The 23,028-nt window shown below is 35.5% G+C and overlaps 1 protein-coding gene and 1 pseudogene across 1 annotated transcript in view; one reads left to right on the top strand and one right to left on the bottom strand.

Annotated features, from left to right (window-relative positions):
- SMCHD1 (structural maintenance of chromosomes flexible hinge domain containing 1) overlaps positions 1-23,028 on the top strand; it is a 239,197-nt gene that overhangs the window by 165,633 nt on the left and 50,536 nt on the right. The window contains exons 25-33 of the mRNA XM_006867274.1: positions 3,453-3,680; positions 6,546-6,694; positions 8,027-8,115; positions 8,812-8,930; positions 11,652-11,819; positions 15,015-15,140; positions 18,393-18,472; positions 18,847-19,004; positions 22,052-22,167. Coding sequence (XP_006867336.1) covers positions 3,453-3,680; positions 6,546-6,694; positions 8,027-8,115; positions 8,812-8,930; positions 11,652-11,819; positions 15,015-15,140; positions 18,393-18,472; positions 18,847-19,004; positions 22,052-22,167 — 1,233 coding nt within the window. The remainder of the gene's footprint in view (positions 1-3,452; positions 3,681-6,545; positions 6,695-8,026; positions 8,116-8,811; positions 8,931-11,651; positions 11,820-15,014; positions 15,141-18,392; positions 18,473-18,846; positions 19,005-22,051; positions 22,168-23,028) is intronic.
- On the bottom strand, positions 20,506-21,098 carry LOC102842250 (annotated as a pseudogene).

Below are 23,028 nucleotides of genomic sequence, written 5' to 3'. Positions count from 1 at the left end.
TTTTAAAATGAGGTATTGGAGGGCTTTTTAGCCAAAGAGAAGAAAAGAAGGCCACATAAAATTATATAGTGTTATAGATCAAAAGGCAGGTGTCCATAAATAACACCAGGGATACTTTGTTGTTTAATACCAGCAAAGATGTACATCAGGTTTGTATCCTTTCATATACTTAATTCAGTCTTTCTGCTGAGAAAATAATCTGAGAAGCTGGACTATATGAAGAAGAGTCAGAAGTGGAGGAAGACTCATTAACAACCTGTGACATGAATATGCTTATTGAAAGCAAAGAGAAATTGAAACATTTACTGATAAAGTTCAAAGACCACAAGTCTTCAGTTATGGATTACATTTCCATATAAAGAATACCCAAATCACCACAGCTATACTGTAAGCAACATCATGAAAAATAGAGAAAAGATTGAAGTTGTCAAGGATTTTAACTTTACTTGGATTTACAGTCAGTACCCATGAAAGCAGCAGTTAAGAAATCAAACGGCATACTGTATATCAAGCAATCTGCTGCAAAAGACCTCTTTAAAGTGTTAAAAAATGAAGATGTCACTTTGAAAACTAAAGTATGCCTTACCCAAGCCATAATTTTTTTTTCATTGCCTCATATATGGGCAAAGCTGGACAGTGAAAAAGGCTGGAGAAGAATTGATGCATTTAGATTCTGGTGTTGGCAAAGAATACTGAAATTACTATGGACTGCCAAAAGAATGATAGAACTTTGGTGGGGTACGAATTTGGTTGCTAATCCAGTTCAAACCTACCAACCACTCCATGGCAGAAAAATGAGGTTCTCTGCCTCTGTAAAGATTTACAGTAGGACTATCCAAAGAGACAGTGTTCTACTCTGTACTGTAGGGTCACTGTGAATCAGAATCAACTTGATGGATGGCAGTGGGTTTGGCTTTGGTTTGGGCCAGAATAATCAACTCTGTCTTGGTAGAGGTACAGTCATATTCTTCTTAAGAGCAACGATGGCAAGACTTCATTTCATGTACTTTGAATGTGTTATCAGGAGGGACCAGTCCCTGGAGAAGGACATTGTGTGTGGTAAAAAATAAATAAAAAGAGGAAGACTCTCAACAAGAATGATAGATTGACACAGTGTCTGTAACTGAGCTGAAACAACACAGTAATGATTTGAGGATGACACTTGACCAGGAAGTGTTTTGTTTTGTTATACTAGGTTTACTATGAGCAGGAACTGACTTAACTACACCTAGCAACAGCAGTAGCATAGCTATTATTGATTTATATGTTCCTAATATTTATTTTTTAGATTGTATTATTTATTAGAATATCTTTTTTAAAAAAAAAATTAGAATATATTATTAAAGCATCTCTTTTACCTATACTTTTATTTTTTGGAGTTAACATTTATTTATTAGAAAGTTTGGTAAATATTACCATTTATAAACATCCATACACACGTAAGTGTATATGAAGTTTTATAAATACATATTTTTAAAATTTCACAAAAAAGGCTATTAATGTAATGTGCTTTTTATTAGAGTTACTTTTTATTGGAAGTGTATCCTATTTACTGATGAGCCCAGCATGGGAGATGGCTTTATAAATACTCGAGTTCCCACGGTTGCTGAATGGGATAACAAATAAGTACAATAATTAAATTTGAGTTCTTATTAGTTGATACAGTAGAATAAGTTAGTTAGCTAATAAATTTATGTTCTTGTACTAATTAATTATCTATTCTTAACATTTGAGCAATTAGTAACAAGGATAAAAAATGGCTTTTATTATTTTAATAAGAATGAAGTGATTTGACTCTATTCCAATTCTCGGAGCTGACTATGTTTGATAATCAAATATTCAAAAAATATTTCCTTTATATAATAATGGGAGCGACATTTTTAGGGTAGTATCTTGCACTCTTAGTGTGGCATTGTAGGATAAGCACTGCACTGCTAACCATAAGCTTCAGCGGTTCAAACTAATAACACACTCCTTGGAAACCCAATACAGGGTTGCTATGAGTTGAAACCGACTCGATAGTCACTTAACAGCACCAACATCTTGCAAAAGGTTAAGTATTTTAGGTCTTCAGATCAGGGAGGAATATAGACTTGGAGGCAGCAGTAATAGACGTTAGGAATTATGTAAATACTCCAAAGTAGCAACAAGCAAAAAATCCAGTTGACTTGAGACAAGGACTAAGACGTATCCTGTATAAAGCTAGAAATCTTATTCTGAAGTCATTAATTCCAGTTTAAGGAGTCAAGAAATTAAGATGTGCTTATCATAGAGCATGGGATAATTTTTGTTTGGTCTTTCAAGTTGGGTCTTAAAATATATCATCAGTCATGTGGATGGACTTTGGTAGGAATGGTTGCAAGCAGATGAGGAAGAAGTTGCAAGTTAAGTCACATTTATAGGTTATGTTTATTTTGAATTTGTGTGCCCAATGGATTGCATGGACTCCTGGTGTGGAGCTGTAGAATAAGCAGTGGACCTACTATTCACAAGGTCAGTGATTCAAACGCACTAGTCGTTCCTTGAATATAGGATTGCTATGAGTTGGAACTGACTCAGCAGCACTCAACAATAGCAACATGGAATGCATGCACTACAGATAATGACATAATGGTGTAATCTTTTTGTATGCCTAGAATGTAGCATGATCCAGCTCTTCTTAATTGGTCTGTGTGCCATTAAGTAATAAATATGCTAGTATGTGTATCTGCTCAGCTTTCAATGTTATCTAGAGTCCTTCTCTGGCTACATGCCACTTTGTCCACTTACTTCAGTGCATTATGTGTTATGCTTACTTTGAATTTTGTGTGTCTTATGGTATGCATGTACTGCACATAATGAGATCAGTATTTATAGTGCATGCATGTTAGCTAACTTTGCTGTTATTGCCATCGAGTCAGTTCTATACAGGGTTTTCAAGGAGCGGCTGGCTTGAACCACTAACCTTGTGGTTAGCAGTCCAGTGCAGATCCTCAGTCCCACACCAGAACTCCGAACTAACCTTAATTAACCTAATATCATTAAATAATGTATTTTGTGCAGCTGTTTTTCTCTTAATTTTATGCGAAATTTTAGATGTCTTTTTCATTTTGATAAATGCTAGTTACTGAGTCTGTAAGTTTATAAAACTTTCAAAAGAATTCACAAATAAGGAAAAGGGGATCATTTTAAATTCATAAATTCTGAAATTTGGTTTTAAATATGTGGCCTATCATTATATATAACCTCTTATGGTATAAACTATGGAATTATTAATATAGTACAATGTCCTTTTAGTGACCAAACCTTTGATTGTAACATCCTATAAGGTGATTTAACAGTCTGTTAGGTGATCTTGCATAAGATGGAAACTAAAAATTCTTCAACAATCTCCAATGTTTACTAATAAAGCCAAAAAATATGTTTTCAATACAGATATCATTTAGTGTGTGTTGTGTTTTCCCTCTTTCTAGAGCTGTAAAGATGTAGCTGCTGTGGAGAAAACTATCAAGTTACTTCCCAGTAGCCATGTTGCAAGACTGCAAATATTCAGTGTGGAAGGACAAAAAGCAATCCAGATCAAACATCAAGATGAAGTTAATTGGATAGCAGGAGATACTATGCATAATCTTATTTTTCAAATGTATGATGAAGGAGAAAGAGAAATTAACATAACATCAGCTTTAGCAGAAAAAATTAAAGTAAGTATCTCTAATAATTGTTTTTTTTTTGTTTGTTTTGTTCTTGAAAGACTGAATAAGAAGTTTTATAAAGTAGAACTTAATTTTTCTCCAAGAAAAAAATTTACGATAGAACAGCAATGCTATTTAAAATTCTAAGCTAAATAAGTTGCTTTTTTCCCTTAGATAAATTGAAATGTTAGTGGTTCATATGTAGCAAACTTGTACATAGGGAAATAATTTTGGCACTTGAGCAGAATTCCAATGTTTAACATTTTGTTTAATGAAAGGCAAACAGTGAAGCAGTAAGTTTAATTGCAGAGCCCTGATCTGATCATTTGAACAAGACCAAATATACCACTGTCTTAAAGTATAGCCTTAGAAAAGTAGTTTTTTGTCATTCATCAGTAGCTGCAAGGTGGGCCTCATCAACTTTTTCTCATCTAAATGTACATGACTTTAATAGTAGGGTGTCGGGGACAACATACGCAAGCACTGAGAAGCTGTGGCCCTGTGACAAGATGGATGAAAATCCAATTCCGGGGCCCTCCTCAGAATTGCAAGCCTTGGCCCCTGAGGGCCAAGAAAGTGACCTCCTGAAGTCCCGGGTTCATAGATTTTTGCGTACTCACTGGATGGCTACCTCTGTACAATACCTTCTAGTCTCGTAGTGTTCATTCTGTACTTGTTCTTTATGTTTCTAACTCCAGTAATTGTAGCTTCTGGGAAAATGGTTTCTTTTGATGTACACTTTGCCTCTCTTAAAGGCTCCACTGTAAATGTCACTGCCTTGAAGGGATTAGCAGTGCGTGGGATCCTGGGAACAAATCTTTTTGAGGAACAGGCTATAGCCACCTGGGATGAATGTCAGAACTGTTCCCTATCTAACTATTCAATTATGTTTGATATTAACTTGAAGCATGAGCTCTTGATGTCTGTGTACAACAATGGGACCGAAACCCCCTCTGGGGTTGAGGCAGTAAAGCTTCCTCAAATGACTCAGGAGAACAGGAACAAGTATATCGGGATTATGAAAAAAAGGTTTTAGAGCAGAACTACTCAAGGTTTGCAAATAAGGTGGAATGGTAAATTCTGGGAGTATTGGCTTAAAGGACAATGGTGGCAGCCCCCTCAGACCGTCCTTGGGTATAATCAGTTTGATCCAGATGCTCTTCTTCCCCCTGAGGATATAGTAAACATTGTAGCATATGGATATGGAACCTAGAATGAAGAAAAAGATGGTGGAGGCGAAACCTCACCTTCGTTAGAAAGATCAAAACCTGTTTCTTACCTTCCCTGGAGCTACAGAAGTAAGGAAGAAAAGATTACCAGCTTAACAAATAAAGCTAAATGTTTGAAACCTCACCTTCTTGGAAAGGTTGAGATTCGTCTCTCACCTTCCCTGGGACTGTAGCAAGAAAGGATTACTGGCTTAACTTATTTTAAAGATTGTCTCTGTGAATCATTAAGCATTGTCTTATCTGAATAATCCCATTCTTCTTCTGTAAAGATCTCTTCCTTAAAGAGAGAGAATAAAAGACTGGGGTAGTGATAGTTCTACTTGCATTCTTGGCAGCAGGACTATCTGTCTGTCAGCTTGTATCCACTCTGGTCTCCGAGTGTTTCTTTCTCTCTCGCCTCTCCAGACAACCCACCTAGAGTTAGTTTTGTGTGCAGTGTTGGCGGCAGATGAGCCTACCTGTCAGCTTGCATCATACTTGTGTGTCTTCTTCTTTGTGTATGTATTGTCTCTGTCTCTGTGCTATATCTTTCACCTATCAGATCTCCCAACTTCGTGAAACCCACTTCCCCGTCGAGGCTGGACCCTGACATGTCTGGAGAGGCGAAGATTTTTTTTAAAGCCTTTATTTAAAAAAAAAAAAGGAGCCCTGGTAGTGTAGTGGATTACAAGTTGGGCTGTTAACTGCAAGGTTAGCAGTTCTAGTTTTTCTGCAGAAGAAAGATCAGGCTTTCTGCTCCTGTAAAGATTTATAGCCTCTGAAACCCTATACAGGGCCAGTATGAGTTGGAACCTACTTGGTGTCACACAACCACCACTATAGATCAGATACTTTCCAAAAAGTAATGAAATATTCCTTCCCTCCTTCCCAAGAGTGATTATATGATACCATCTGTACGTTATTTTTAAACTATGATAGCCACAGTAACCATCTTTCATAAAGCTCTACTTAAGAAATGAGTTAATCTGCTACAGCAGAATTAAAAATGTGAAACAAATCTCAAAACAAAAAAAGACCAGGCTTACAAGTAGGATAGAAACTCATGGAACCCAGAGACAGTGGACCTTAGTCACCCTTCAATTCTGGAACTAAACTCACCCCCATGGCTCAATTTTCAGTCAAAAAATAGGTCTAGTCTGTGAGATGTAAACAATAACACATCTTATAATAACCAACCATTTTAGATACAAAGGGCAGCATTTACCAAGGACAAAATGCAGAAGAGTTATGGAAAAAGTAGGAATGAATATAGGAAACACAAGGAGGAAGTGATGTTATATTAAGAGGTTTGCAGTCAGCGGAATTAAACAAAATGTATGAATAGCTGATGTTAAAACTTACGTTCTACTCTGTAAACTTTCACGCAACTCACAAAAAAAAGTTATTCCCCAAAAAGGAATGATTTAGGAATATTTATTTTGTTGTTTTAGAAGATATGGGAATTAAAAGAGAAAGACGAAGAAAATCATACTGTTTATCATAGTATTATATAAAGCCATCATTCTGATCACAAAAGGACTTTTTTTTCCTTGGGAGTAGGAAGGATGGGTTATAGTTTAGCTTACCAGTCTACAGTTAGGTAACTAGGAGGGCATTAGACAGACTAAGCTTTGTCTTCTCCCTAAACATGTAATTTCTCTTCTAGGTTAATTGGACTCCTGATATTAACAAAGAACACTTGCTCCAGGGTCTGCTTCCTGATGTACAAGTACCAACATCTGTAAAAGATATGCGATATTGCCAGGTTTCATTCCAAGATGATCATGTGTCTTTGGAAAGTGCATTTACAGTAAGGTTTGTGGACTTATTATATTTCGAGGTATTTTAAAATTTAGCACATGGCAACAAAAATCGTTTTCTTTCATGTAAACATGCAAAAGTGGTTTTTAATGAAAAAAAAAATACTGTAGTTTATGTGAATCTGGTAGGTTGACTTTAGATGCTTCACTGGAGATAGTGATTAATTCCTATCATAACTATAATCCTTGGCTTAATTGGCCTTCTAGTATTTGGAAGAACTTCAACATTCTTTAAAGGACAAGTTTTCTCAGTAATACACTTGTTTTAGTCTCCAAAGGGTACCTATGGAGGCGTTGTAGGATATGCACTGGACAGTTAACTGCAATGTTGGCTGTTCAAACCCACCAGCAGCTGGCTCTATAGGAGAAAGATGAGATTTTCTGCTTTTAGAAAAATTTATAGCCCAGAAACCCTTTAAGAAGAATCTGCTTGATGTCAGTGAATTTTTTGAGAGGATGCCCCCAAGTGCCATTATAATGTTGTATAAGTCCAAGAGCACAGAATTCTTTGGGGAAGAGTTAGAGATGAAAATGTGCTCTTCAGAAGTATATAGACCTGGTTGGAAGATACACCGAGGAGCCATAGCTTCACATTTTGATATGTTTGTTTCATAAGGGGGGGGGGTCTAGATTTTGTAGCAATATTTTTTGACTTATTCTATGATTGATAAAGGCGCTCTGGTAGCATAGTGGTTACAAGTCAGGATGCTAATCTCAAGGTCAGCAGTTCAAACTATCAGTGGTTCCACAGGAGAAAGACGAGGCTTTCTGCTCTCACAAAGATTTACAGCCTCAGAAAGTCTATACAGGGTCGCAGTGAGTTAGAACCAACTCCATAGCTCATAACCAATTAACCAACCATAACTGATAGAAATCTAGAAGACTTAAGTGAATAGATGGCAAACCTAGTAGTGTAGTGGTTACAAATTGGGCTGCGAACTGAACCACAAGGGTAGCAGTTTGAAACTGCCATCTGTTCTGTACGAGAACGATGAGGCTTTCTGCTCCCGTAGAGAATTACAGCCTCAGAAACCCTGTACAGGGTCACTATGAGTTGGAACCAGCTCCACAGCACGTAACCACCACCACCATCTAATACCTTGTCCTCTGAATTCTTCGACTCCTTTTACATTTTTTTCAGTACTTTCTATTATTATCTCTGCAAAGATTCTTTTTCCCACTTTTCTATAAATTGAAAAAGTATTTGGAAGGGCATTATTATATATTTGTTTTATAAATGTTATGTGTTACACTTTAGCATAATAGAATATTTTTTCTACAATTATGTGTGTAACTTAAATTTGTTTAATTTGTTACCCAATTTCAGACCACTTCCTGATGAACCTAAACATCTAAAATGTGAGCTAAAAGGAGGAAAAACAGTACAGATGGGCCAAGAACTTCAAGGAGAAGTAGGTTAGTATGCCCTGCTTTTGTTTCTTAAAACATGTTCATATTTCTTTACATTGATACGTTGGCCTACGTAGTCTGTAAGAAAAGCTTTGGTTTAAAATTCAGTGTCAGAAAAAATAGGAGTGTTAAGACTATCTTTACCTATCCTGATAATCAGTTTGTCCAAAATAGTTTGTTAAAAACATATATGAATAGTTACTATTAAAAATGTTAAATAAATTTGTATCCTTTATTTGTATTGTATTTAGAATATTGCAAAAAGGCCTTGGGTGGCACACCTAGTTAAGTGAAAAATTGACAGATCCACCCCAGATGTGTCCTGAAAGACAAATCTTGCAGTTGAATTACAAAAGATCACAGCCTTGAAAACTTTATGGAGCAGTTCTACTCTGCACACACAAGAGTCACCATGCACTGAAATGGACTCACTGGCCACTAGCAACAAAACCATTACTAAATCCTAAAATATTTCCTTCAAATTTCCTGAGTAAAATCTGATTAATATCTGTGTTATGTTAAATATATAAATCTAAATACAGATTCTTGAGTCATTTTATTATAAAATTTATTATATAATGTGTACAATAGATTTAATTTTTTTAAATTACTTAGAACTAAGAATGAGTTAGAGTATAAACTTTTAAGTTCATTTTACTGAAAAGATAACACTTTAAAATAAAACTCTTTCTTTTTTTTAAGTTGTAATAGTGACAGATCAGTATGGAAATCAGATTCAAGCATTTTCACAAAGTTCTTTATCTGCTTTGGGAATTGCTGGGGTTGGACTTGATAGCTCAAATTTGAAAACTGCTTTTCAGGTATGGTTACTTTTCACAGCAATTGGTTTATGCCATTGTTTTATTTGTAGAACAGTTTGGGAAAAACTAAAATGACTTTTAAGAGCTCTTAATGGTTAACATGGAAAGTCAAAAATGGAAGGTATTAAAAAAACTTTATAATAAGAAATTTCAAAGATATGTAAAAGTAGATAGAATAGGATAAAGAATTCATTTGTACCTATCATTGAATAAAATAAAATAAAACCATGGCTAGTTTTATTTCATCTTTACCTCCACTACTTACCCTCTTTTAATGTCATTTTGAAGCAAATTTCATATTTCAAATTATTCCATCTGTAAGTATTTTAATATGTATGTAAAGGAAGTTTTTCATGTGGCTATTTGCATAAAATTTCACAGTAAACTGATTATTAAAATCTGTAACTTGGCAGTTAAATTCATATTAGCTTGGAAAATAATCCTGGTAGAATTCTTTCAGTTTAAAATTAACAGACAAGATGATATACTCTGTTGGAGAGATCAGAGATAGCTTTAAGAGAAAAGGAGATGTTAGAGTTGTGTCTCTAAGGAACCTGCCAGATCAGAGTGGGTGAGAAGAATAATTCTCTGAGAACTAAGGAAAGTTGAATTCATTTAGAGCATGGAATGTTTTCCAGAACTCTTCTTTAGAGCTAAGACTGCACTTTTTACTTAACTGAATAGTTATAAGAATTATCCTTTTTTACCTTATAAACTGGATTTTCTGTCTCCACTAATCTGTTATGCTATTGTTTTCTAATTTTCAAAAACCACATTCCTGATAAGGAAGGTTTGATTATGTTTGATTATCTTTTAGTAGCTCACTTCACCCTACATCTAGACCAGGAAATAACTGTGTTTTTTTATTATACATGAACAGTGTCTGCTCCTACCATATTATGTGCAGGCTCCCATGGCAGTCTCTTATTTAATTGCTTTTAAAATGTATCCTCTTCTGTTTTTCTCTCTATTAGATTATTGGCATCAGCATATGAACACACTGAATACTTCTCATCTTAAAAAACAACACTTTCCCAAACCCTACACATACTTCCTTTGCCTTCTTTGGTAAAACTCTTTGAAAAGAGTTGTATGCATTCTGTTTTCACATCCTTTGTCTTTTTTTAACAAGTCACTCTGATCTTGTTTTTCCGTCTTGTTCCACTTGACCAAGTCCAATGGTTCATTTTTATGCTTGTCTTATGCCACTTCTTAGATGCCAGCTCTATCATCCATTTACACTGCACACAATTTGAAATCCATCTCCTAAGTACGAAAAGGCTTCTCAAAAAGTTCATGAAAACATTCCATTATATTTAAATTTTTTATGAATTTTTTTAAGTTTCCTTGTGTACTACAGAATTCTGCTTAAGCATTGTCACTCATGTCTCCCCCACACAAATTGACTTTCTTCCGGTCTGCTGTCATTTTACTGATACTGTTTTTGCTAATTTTCGTAGTTTTACATTAAGCTCTATTTGTACTCATCTGTAATTTGTGAGTGCATATACAACTTTCATTTTTAAGATTTGAAATAAGGCCAGAACAATTTCCAATATGACTTTAAAAACAAGTAACTTTTTCAAGAAGGTTTTTGGTAGTTCTACTATTAATTTTGGAATTCTAGGATAGAGTATATATTTTGAAATTTCAAATAATGAATTATCAATTTAATGTGTTTTCTAAATGTTGAAAATTTCTCTGAGCTCTTGGGGCTTTAGGGGAAATTAATTTGTGATTATTTAGTACTGCTTTAAAAATAATTTTATTATTAATTGAGTGGAAGTTTTAACACTGTATTTTTAGAGAAAATGTTCTATACACAGTTGTCTTAGAAATTAAATTTTGGAGTTTTATCTCTGATTTTTAAAATCTGGTTAAGTAAATTTGTACTCAGTAGAAGTTTAAAATGATTAAATCCTTAAAACTCACTATCAGAATGTGAGTATGCACTGCTTGGGCCAGTCTGAAATCAGTCATTTTGCAGAGATTACAGGTTACTCTCATTGATTCATGGTAATATGAGGTGTGCTACACGTTATTTCTAATATTGGAGATTGAACAGTGTCAGAGTTACCTTGTAATCAGTAATACATGCAGTGAATAAGAAATAAGTGATAAGAAAATAAAGTGGATAAGAGGATAGAATATCATTATGTAGGATGATTAAGGAAAACCCCTCTGATTAATGTGTCAGGCATACAGAAAATTAAGGAAAAGCCAGGTAGAAATTCGGGAAAGAGTGTTGGGAGTAAAGCGAAAGAACAAATGCTAAGGCTATGGGGCAGTGTAAGGAAGAGGGAAATTAAGAAAAGATAGGATAAAAGATGTAGCTGGAATCTATTCGACTTCTGGTATGGCACTGTTGCATAAGCACTGGGCTGCTAACCACAAGGTCAGCTGTTTAAACTCACCAGCTGCTCCTGGGAAACCCCATACAAGGTTGTTATGAGTTGGAACCGATTCCATGGCATTTAACAACAACAGGTACCTTTTAGATCCTCCCCGCCCCCCAACACACTCATACACACAAATAAAAGAAATTCCATTTATCTTATTGTGGATATGAAAATTGTTTTATGCCCATATTGGCAAGTTATTTGCTATATGTCACGGAGATAAACACATCTAAATGCAAATGGGTTAATGGCATAGCATTTTTGTTTTTCTGAAACTGACCATTATTCTCCTGTCTTTTCTCAATGTACTTTTCCTCTTTAGGAAAACACACAAAGTATAAGTGTAAGAGGCATCAAATTTATTCCAGGTCCTCCTGGAAATAAGGATCTGTGTTTTACTTGGCGTGAGTTTTCTGACTTCATTCGAGTGAAGCTAATTTCTGGACCCCCAGCTAAAATTCTCTTTATAGACTGGCCAGAATTAAAGGAGGTAAGTAATTTTCTGTCTTGACTGAATTTAACATAATGTGGTTTATAGTTTTCAGACTATCAGTGAATCAGAATAGATACATTTTGTTGAAATTAGCACAATACTTATAGTGAAGTAATATGAGACTTCTTAATTATTCATTATTTGACTTATCACTGTTCATACTTTATTAAAAATAGTGAATTTGATTACTTAAATTGTTTAGACTTTTTTACAGAAATTTTCAGGCATTTATAAAATTAAAGAGAATAGGATAATTTACCAGTTGCCCAATTTAGTTATTAATATTATTATTTAATGTGAATTGAGTGAAAGTTTACAGGGCAGTCATAAGTTTTACATTCAACAAATCATACACCTTGTTTCATTACTATATTTATAATCCCCTCCATGTGCCGTTAACTAACAGTATTTCTCTCTATTCACTTTAACTCTTTTTTATTGTTGTTGTTTAAAACACTCAGGCATATATAATAATTTACACCACCAAAGGGCACATTCTGCAAGCCTGCCTCCTGGCTGCCAGCTCTCAGTCGCTCTCTTCCCATGAGTTTAGAGTCCTCAGCTACTCCCTCTCTCCATGTCCCCATCTCTGCCTCCATCTCTGGTGTCACTGCTTCTCTATATAAGTTCCCTCATTCCGCTAGTGCTCTTCAACCTTGATGGCCCTAGTGTTCTCTGTTTCTGGACCACAGGATTAACTACTCCCCCGTTTTTGTTACAAACTTCTACCTTTACAATTGTGACAGTTGTAATTCGTCATGATAACAGTTACTCACTGTTGAATCATAAGAGTCTTATTCCCATCTCTTTTAACCAGCCCCACCTAGACAAGATGAAAACCATTCAGTGGGAACTCTATCCACCCCCCCCCCACCCACACACACACTCTTAAACAAAATGCCCTCTTGAAACCTTGTAAGCCAGTCCCTTCGTGCCTTTTTCGCCCCCTCATTTAGGTAGCCAGTGTCTAACTTACCTGTCCCTATCTACCCTATGTAGAGTGGATAGCAATGATACTTGATGTGAAGACTCCTTCCTCTCTGTTGGTATTTAGAGCTACTACCTCCATGAGTATAGGTCAAGTTCATTAAATATTGTAGCAATTTACCATTGTTTCCTTTATCAAAAATCGTTTTGTTCTTTTTTTTTTTTTTTTTAATCTTCCTCTGGTCAAGCCATCAAGACTAGGTCAAATGGGTACCGTCTGCAAGTTTGGGTGTTCTTGTGTATCTCCCCTCACTCACTTTCTAGTGGGAATATCTCACCTCAGAAGGTTCTGGATGGGGCTCAGGATTCCACCCAAGTCCTATATATTGCAAAGGCTCCAAAGAGGCCTATTTCACTGGGCAAGTTCTAGTACCCCTTTTAGGTATTCCAGTCAGTTACAGGCTGACGATGGGCTGCCAGCCTTTCTGTAATCATGTTTTAGAGTATGCCTCGATCCCTGTATCACAGAGGCCTGTTGTTCCAAGGTTGAGCATGCATCACTATTTACCTGTGTCCCATACAGCCCATGCAAACCTGTCTCAGTGTTCCCCTAACCATCTTGTTCTTCTACCCCTCCCCCTTCTTGTGTATTGTCCTTACTAACACTCAAACTATGATGCATCTTCCCCCTACCCTGTGCTCTACCATCGCCTCCACCTCCCCCAAAGTCCCCACCCCAACCCACCAATAACCAATAAAGACAAAAAATTGTAAAGATTTTTATTGTGGATTGAGTGAAAGTTTACAGGGCATATCATCAGTTTTACATTCAACAAATTATATACCTTGTTCATTACAATGATTATAATCTCCTCCATGTGCCATCAGTTAACAGTATTTCTATTCACTTTGCTCTTTTTCTGTTATTTAAAACACTCAGGCATGTATAATAATTTATACCAACAAAGGGCACATTCTGCAAGTCTGCCTCCTGGCCATCTCTTAGTCCCTCTCTTCCCATGAATCTAGAGTCCTTAGCTGCTCCCTGTATCCTCTCTGCCTCCATCTTTCCATCTCTTGTGTGGCTGCTTCTCTGGATAAGGTCTTTCATTCCGCTTGTGCTCTTCTCCCTTGATGATCCTAGGGTCCTTTGTTTCTGAACTGTAAGATTAACTATTTCTCTGTTTTTGTTACAAAACTTGTTCAATTGTGACAGTCGCAGTTAGTCATAATAACAGATACTCACTATTGAATCATAAGAATATTATCCCCATCTCTTTTAACTAGACCCATCTAGACAAGATGAAAACTATTCAGTGGGGACTCTGTCTCCCCCCCCCACACACACTCTTAAACTAAACTCCCCCTCGTTTCCTTTATCAAAAATGATTTTGTTATTGTATTTATTTATTTTAATCTTCCTCTAGTTGAGTTTTGATTATCAAGCCATTGAGGCTAGGTCAAATTGGTGTTATCTTCAAGTTTGGGTATTCTTCTGTGTCTCCCCTCACTTCATATCTACTGGATGCTTCTCTCTCAACTCTAGCCTTCTGTGGCTATGTCCGTTTTCATAGGGTCAGGTGTCCCCCCACTTTGGACCAATCAGCGCTTCCTCTTCTTTCTCATCTCCAGGTCAACAGGAGTCTATGGAACGTGGTCCTCCTCAACACCCGAACTATGATGTGTATGCCCCCAACTCTGCTTCCTCTACCTCCCCCAAGGCCCTCACCCTAACCCCACCTGTAACCAACAAAGAATTTTTTTTTTAGTATGGATATCTTTTCTTAAGCTTTTACAATAATGGTCTTATGTAATATTTGTCCTTTTATGACTGACTAATTTCACTCAGTATAATGTCCTCAAGGTTCATCCATGTTATGCAGTGGCTTGCAGCTTCCTTGTTCTTGAAGGTAGCATAGTATCCCATTGTGTGTATGTACCACAGTTTGTTTATCCATTCTTCAGTTGATGGGCACTTAGGCTGTCTCCATCTTTTTGCTGTTGTGAATAGTGCTGCTATGAACATTGGTGTGCATATATCTACTCATGTTATGGCTTCTATTTCTTATAGATATATACCAAGTAGAGGAATTGCTCGATCATGTGGTATCTAACAATTTCTTAGACTTTCAAAAAGTTACTTTTATTGGTGAAAGAAACTGCTTTTAAATATAAAAGAGCTAAACTAGGTGATTCTCCTATAAGTGGTAATTTGATGGTTTTGCATGTGTTAGTGCTTTATACATTATTTTGTATCTATTTCAGGCCATTCCAGTTATTAATGGGAAAGAATTACAGAATCCTCTTATTGTTCAACTTTGCGATCAATGGGATAATCCAGCACCTGCCCCACAGGTTAAAATAAATCTTATAAAAGCTAGCAATTTAAAGGTAAGTTTCAAAATTCTGTTAATTATTTCTTATATTTTTAGAATTTTGGGTTTTATTCTCATGGTAATATTTTAGCGTGTGACAGTTCTTTTTTCACATAATTCTGTGTAAATTTTATTACTACTTAGTTTAAATCAGCTGGAATATTTTTTCGTTTTTTTGAGGAAGTAAAGTTTATATCTTAACGAATAGTGTAATAAGAGACCCATGTTGTGGCTCTGTAGTGTTTATATTATAAAGTACGAGTAATATTTGGTTTTCTGACTAGGATAACACTGTAACAAGGTGAGTGAAAGTAGTATAGGTGAAGGAGCAGGTGTAATTACTGCTCCTCGGAAACCCTATAAAGGGTTGCTATGAGTCGGAACCTACTTGACAGCACTTAACAACAACAGCCAGCTAAGAGTAAGCAAGAAGGAATCATGTCAGAACCCTGTTAATGGAGAGCTACCAGAGCCAGCAAAAGCTGTTGTTCTAGAGTGATGTACCTTCTCCTTTGTTGCTCTTTATATGAGACAGGTGTGAGCTTCAACCTGTAAATTTTGGGGACAAACTGTTTAAGCCCCAGGAAGTTCAAGATTAGGTGCCTTCTGTATGCATGAGTATGTATGCATAGGAACAGCTCTAGATCTAGAGTAGAATAGGATTCCAGGTATAAAATTGATGACGCTCCTACTAAAGGCAGGAAGAGAAGCTGTCAGACCCTTGCTAAGAAGTACTTTGAGAGTTCCTTCCATTGACTTAAGGAAATTTATTGGTCCTAGCCAAGCTGTTGCCACCATTCATCTGTTTTTTTGTCAAACTGTGGTGACTTGTGTGTTGCTGTGATACCAGTATTTTGAATGCTGGTAGGGTCACCCAGAATATTGAAACACATGGAGTAGCACTAAATATTGTAGATAAAGTACTGTAAGTTGGGGCCCTCAGGTTGGAAGGCACTTAAAATATGACTGGGGAAGAGTTGACTGTGATGACACGAATGGAATAAAGCTTACTGGACCTTCATTTGTTGATGGGCACAATTCAAAATGAAGAGAAACACCTGCAAACATCCTTTAATAATCCAAACATGGACTGTACGAAGTATGAATCTGAGAAAACTGGAAGTTGTCAAAAATGAAATGGAATACATATAAACATTGATGTCCTAAGCATTAGTGAACCGAAATGGTTTCATATTAACCATTTTGAATCTGACAGTGATTACTATGCCTGGAATACAAATTGAAAAGAAATGGCATCACATTCATCATCAAAAAGAATATTTCAAGATCTATTTTGAAGTGTAATGCTCTCTGTGATAGGATCATATCTATACGCCTGCAAGGAAGACCAGTTAACACCACTAGGTCAAAGTTATCAAATTTATGCACCACCCTCTAGAGGCAGCAATGAAAATTACTGCTGATTGGAGTGCATTTGACAAATGGAGAAAAGATTAAAGTTGTCAAAGACTTCATTTTGCTTGGATCCACCATCAACACTCATCGAAGCAGCAGTCCAGAAATCAGATGACATATTGCATTAGGCAAATCTGCTGCAAAAGACCTCTTTAAAATGTTCAAGAACAAAGATGTCAGTTTGAGGACTAATGTGTGCCTGACATAAGCCATGGTCTTTTCTGTACCCTCATATGCATGTGAAAGTTGGACAGTGAATAAGGAAGACCATAGAATTGATGCATTTGAGTTAGGGTGTTGAAAAAGAATATTAAGATACTATGGACTGCCAGAAGAACAAACAGATCTATGTTGGAAGAAGTACAACCAGGAAGTGCTTTAGAATCCAAGATGGCCAGCCTATGCTTTTCATACTTTGGACATTTTTACCAGGAGGGACCAGTCCCTGGAGAAAGACCTCATGTTTGGTAAAGTGGAGGGCCAGAGGAAAAAAAGGGAAAAACCCTATGAGACTTACTGGCACAGTGGCAGCAGAAGTGGGTTCAAACATAGTTGTGAGAAAAGTGTAGGACATAGGGCAGTGTTTTGTTCTATTGTACATAGAATCGCTATGGGTTGGAACCAACTCTGTGGCACCTAACAGGCAGTTTTATATGTCCTTCCATAAGCATTTTATTAACTTTAGTTAATGAAAAGAATTAATATTGTGTTAAAATAACAGATTCCTCAGAATTTATCAGCTCTATCAAAATCACAGCAGGGATTTCCTAGGACCTGACAGGTCGATCCTAAAAGTCATCTAGGAGATTTGAGTACCTACCTAGAATGTATTTTGATCCACATGCACATTTTTTCCTAGTAAAATCAGAGTCAGAATTGTCTAAAAGGACTCTGTGTTGTTGCTGCTATACAACTTGAAATAGAAGACTGATTTCTGGCTCAGCTACAAATATTTAGGATCCAAAGAGAAGAAACACTTTGAGAAAGATGAGTTGAGAGACAGTGGGTTGAGGGTAAATGGAACAGGTACAACTATAGGAGTTTATCTTATCATTTCAAATATTCCTTATCATTTTACATCCAATTATTGCTGGTTTTGTCTGCATTTACCGGTTTTGTGTACTCTTTAGGGTCCATCAAAGCAGAAATAGGCCTTATGGCTTAGGGTTGAGTGATTTTTTTTTGCTACTGTAGGCTACAAAATCACTTTGGTTCTCAGTGTTTGCTTCCGGGATTGTAAAACAGTGATTATTTACAACCCCAGAATAAGGGTAAAATTCTAGTTTTTAGAGAGCTTCTGTAAGATCTTCTTGTAACCAGTTATTAAGAAATATGACCACTGATTCTTAATTATCACTATAGAGGTAGTATTGTAGCAAAGATTTAAGAAGTACTTGAGTAAATGTTTAAGAGAAAGAGGAAGTATCAATGAAACTAGTATTGTTGTTAAATGCTGTTGAGTCAGTTCTGACTCATAGCTACCTTATAGGGTTTCTGAGCAGTGGCTGGTGGGTTTGAACCACTGACTTTTCAGTTAACAGTTCAGTGTCCCACCATGTTCCATGGTATTATAATGCCTTGTATTTATTTATATTATCACATCACCTCCACAACCCGACTTTGATTTCTACAACTTAGTAACTGAAATACACTACATTCTAGTTTAGTAGATCAAGATGAGTGGTTATTATCCTTTGAATTATGTTGTTGCATATTATTTCAGTTCAAATTAGAAATTATAGATTTTAGAGGTATGAATTTGTAGTTTCAAATTAGACATGCTTGTTAAAAGAAAAAGAACTTTACTGATTTCTAGAATTCTCTAACATCTTTGTTTTAATTTGCTTTTTAGCTTATTCCTTCAAACCAGCAGCCTAAAACAGATGAAAAGGGCAGGGCTAATTTGGGAGTATTCAGTGTTTTTGCCCCTAGGTAAGAACCAAAATTGGTATTATGCAGATTGATTTTCTTTATTATTCATTGAAATTCAAAGTAATAACTACTCTTCTGTTTAGTGTAAAGTAAGAATTAGAACTGTTCAGGTGTAGAGTGTTTGGATGAAGAGTCAGGCTTTTACTTCTCAGATATGCATAAGATAAACAGAAGTGTCCCTAAATTATGTGTGGAGAGTTTTCTGTGCTTTTCTACTGAAATATGACTAATCACCAAGAAAGTAAATGATACTGGGAAGAAAGTCCAAAAGTTTTCTAGATTATTTTACATAGAGTACCTCTCAGAATTTTTAGTTTGTAACTAATATAATTTGACACTCCCTCCCCCTGTTTTTTTGAATTTTTTTGTATTAGGGGAGAACATACTATTCAGATCAAAGCCACCTATAACAAGAATACCATTGAAGGACCCATAATTAAGTTAATGATTCTTCCAGATCCTGACAAACCCATTCGCCTCAATGTTAAATATGACAAAGATGCTTCCTTTTTAGCAGGAGGTCTTTTTACTGGTGAGTAATTCACAGTATTTAAATAAGTTTGCAATGATAATTCGCTTTTTCCTTTAATGGCATAAGTTATGTATCTTAGGTGTATCTTTAGCTTGATTAAAAACATGTATATTGTAGTCTTTTTTATGGTAAATAAAATGCACTGATACAATTTTATCTCTTCTCACTGTAAGTCCTGTACTCCTTTAATGTTAACAGTGAACTAAAAATTCACACAAAAGTTTATAATCTAAAGTAATTTGTTCGGTTTGTGTTTGCACATTCCCTGAATTGTAATTGTAAAATTTTGCATAATAAGAAATAAAAACTGAAACTGTGGAGTTATGCTGTATTAAAGGTGTTATGATATTAAACCCTCAGAACTTAGACCTAACTTTTAACTTAATTTGGATGACTATGCATCAGTCATTTCAGCATTTATGATTAAAGGTGTTTTAGAGCAACACTTATCTACTAAATGCCTGCTATGTTCAGGCTGTTAGTTACCTCAAGCATAACAACAGTTTTTAATGAGTTCATTCTAGTCTAGGAGACAGTAAGCAGGTAGCTTCAATTTAGTGTGACAGTGCTAAGTCTGTAGGAAAATAGTATTTTTTTTTTTGAACTTCATTATTTTAATATCATGAAATACAAGTACAAAACATTATACAAGATCTTACTACGTGAAGAAGGAACAGCACATTTGTAAAGTTTTCACTAGAACCTGTATCATCTAGTGCTAGCATTTATTCATTCTCACGAATAGAAAAGCTTACAATTCTTTTCCATCGCCAATTGACATTTATCTTAATATGCCTAGTAAACTGCTTTGGAGAACCATTAATAAATAGAAATCGCCTTAGCCGAGAGTGCTGAGCTGGTAATCTTCTTTCACATCTGTCGAGGTCTCCTATGCTGCCATCACAAAGACACTGTGTTTGGGATAAGAAAATGTGTGATATCAATAGCCCCCTTCCTGTTTACAAAGGCAAATTACCATTTCCTAAAAAGTTGAGAGTATTACGACAGTTATTGGTTAACCAGTAATTCATGGAACCCCATTTACGTCAGACAAATCAACAGCAGAGCCTTAAAACTCCACATGTGCTGAAGAAAACCAAGTCTGTAAATACTGAAACTGTCTTTCCTACCTCTAAACTGGTTTAACCACATCAAATCAGAGCAACATCAACCAATAAAGACAAAGTAAACTGTACTAGTAACCATGCATTTAGTTTGTGGCCATTTCAACTTGGAGTTTCCCTATGATAAACAAAATATGATGAAAGCAGCATTTATTTTACTGGGAAATGTGGGGAAAAAATTAAAACCCTGCTAATCTCACAAAACACTGGAAAATAATTTGTTTTTTAATAAATGGTATTTACGTTTTTAAAAATTTTTAATTCTCATTCTTGCTGCTGAAAATAAATCATTCAGTTATGCCAATCTTCAAGGATAAACTTTGAGATATTTAAAATAACATGTTTGGAAAATGGAACCACATTTTTAATTGCCAACATTATGCTTTGTTCTTGGTAGAATCATCTTTGTTTCTTCTTTTGACATCCCAGTATAAACCCTGGCCATATTGACTTCTGTGGTAGTAAACTGATCTCGAAGGAAGTCTAGGTCTTCCTCAAGAGAATCAAGATTCTTTGTAGCAGTTGACAAATTCTTTTCCAGCAGTGCCTAAGCTTCATCAATATCATATTCAAGCATTACATTGGCCCCCAACCACAGACACACTTTATCAGTAGGAGGAACTGAAGCTTTGCAGTACAGATTATCTGCCAATAAGAATCTGGTTTCCAGCGAATTGGTGGACTCTTTTTTCTTCTGCATGTATTTAAGAATTTCTAAAGTCTGCTTAATTTCCAGAATCTGACCATTTAGCCTCCTTTTCTTTTGAGTAAGGTTGAGTTCCATAAACTTATATTTCTGATATTGTTCATCCAACTTCTTCAAGACTACATCTGCAGTCTCATTCCCAGGCTGCTTCATGAAGGAATCGACATCTTCCACAAACACTGCCTCAGGAATCCCCAGGTGAACCCGTCGTCCATTCCCTGTGGCCGCTTCTCCTAAACCAGCACCACCTTTAGCGGCCGCCATGTTGGTGAAGCGCGACTAATAGTATTTGTTTTTAAACAGACAAAGAACACCAAATACCTGTTGCCATCCAGTCCGACTCATTGTGATCCTATAGGACAGAATAAACCCCTCCTCCCCCATTGCATTTCAAGACTATAATTTTTACAGAAGCAGACTGCTGCACTTTTCTCCTGTGCAGTAACTAGTGGGTTGGAACTGCCAATCTTTGTTTGCAGCCTGGTGCTTAACCACTGCAACACCAGGACTCTTTAGTGTTTGCTCTACACAGGTCATTTTCTGGAAGATTTGTTTCCTTGAAACGATAATCTTCTGTATATATTTTTAAGAATAGGATGAAGCACACCAAAAGCTTACAATTTTTTTAACAATTATTTTTTATAAATTAATTACATATATACATAGCCTCTGTAATTGTACCATTTTTGTTTGTAGATTTGAGACATCCTTTGTAATTTAAAAAACTATAACAGGTGCTAAATGAGTGTTACAGCTGGTAAATAAGAATATTTTATATTATAATACTTGAGGAGCTCTAAGTACTGTATATTATTGAAACATGAAAAAGTAAACATTATGTTTGAAATATATACAATATATGGTTTAGAGACTAATTGACTTAACATTCACTTGCTAAGCATCCATAATCTAGCCTTTTTTTCTTGCATGAAGGAACTTTATAGCTTGACAGACTGAAAATAAGAGAAGGGAATGTTAAGAGCAAAGTTGTTAAATAAGAGTTAGATTTCTGGGGAGAACTTGTCCATATCTAACACTAGATTGTTTGTCATGATTAATAAGCTTATAGATGAATTGTTGGGAAATGCTAAAGAGTGGTTTTATTTTCTTTCTCATCAGAATTTTATTGTTTACACTTAAACAAGATGCATGCTTTATGGCATACATCTATTTAACTATATCCATTAATCAATTTTTTTTAATGTGTACCATGACAGATTTCATTATTACTGTTATTTCTGAGGATGGCAGTATCATTAAAAATATTAATCCAACACGTATTTCTATGAAGCTGTGGAAGCTGTCTAGTAGTGGGAACCGGCCACCAGCAAATGTGAGTCCAAGATGTCAGTTTTAGATGTTAGTATTAGCTCTTAATGTTTAGCTTAAAAGTATTATCAAAATATAATCTATATAGTTGACAGAAATGATCCATTCTATTCCTCATATTTTATTTGAAATGCATTGCTATACATTTCAAAATTAAGTATTAATGGTATTCAAAAGATTAGCATTCATTGTGATTTTTCATAACTTTTTCAGATATTTTCCTCCTAAAGATGCCATGTCTGACCCATGTCTGAAGGATAGCAGCCCAAGGCAGAAAGCCACTAAATAGCTCTAATGGGAAATATAGAAAATGAGGTGAACAAAGAGAAGTATGATTGACAGGTTACAGGGTAAAGAGTCAGGGCTAGCACACTTTGTAGATCTGAAGCAGCATTGTTCAATACAATATGAGCTATATGTTATTTAAAATTTTTTTCTAGTGGCCATGTAAAAAGAGAAATAGATAAAATTAATTTTAAATGTATTTTAACGTAAACATAGAAAACGTTTCCATCAATATATATTCAGTATTGTAAATCGTTTAAGATATATTTCACATTGTATTTACTATGCCTTTAAAATTTGATGTGCATTTTATGTTTATACCACATATCAATTCATACTAACTGCCTTTCAAGAATTCAAGAGCGTAAGTAACTATTGGCTACTATACTTTACAGTGTAGTTTAAAAAATTAGAAAATAATTTAAATCTAAATTTAAAATTAAAAAGTAAATCTTAAACTTTAGGGGATCCTGATTTAACAAATCATTTCAGCATTTAGGTTCATTTTAATACTTTGTCTAGGAAATTGTTGTTGCTCTGTGCCATTCCAACTCATATAACCCACTATGCCAGAGTGGTG

The sequence above is a fragment of the Chrysochloris asiatica genome, unplaced genomic scaffold, assembly GCF_000296735.1.
Source record: "Chrysochloris asiatica unplaced genomic scaffold, ChrAsi1.0 scaffold00103, whole genome shotgun sequence".
Lineage (NCBI taxonomy): Eukaryota > Metazoa > Chordata > Mammalia > Afrosoricida > Chrysochloridae > Chrysochloris > Chrysochloris asiatica.
This window is presented reverse-complemented; position numbering and strand designations above follow the sequence as displayed.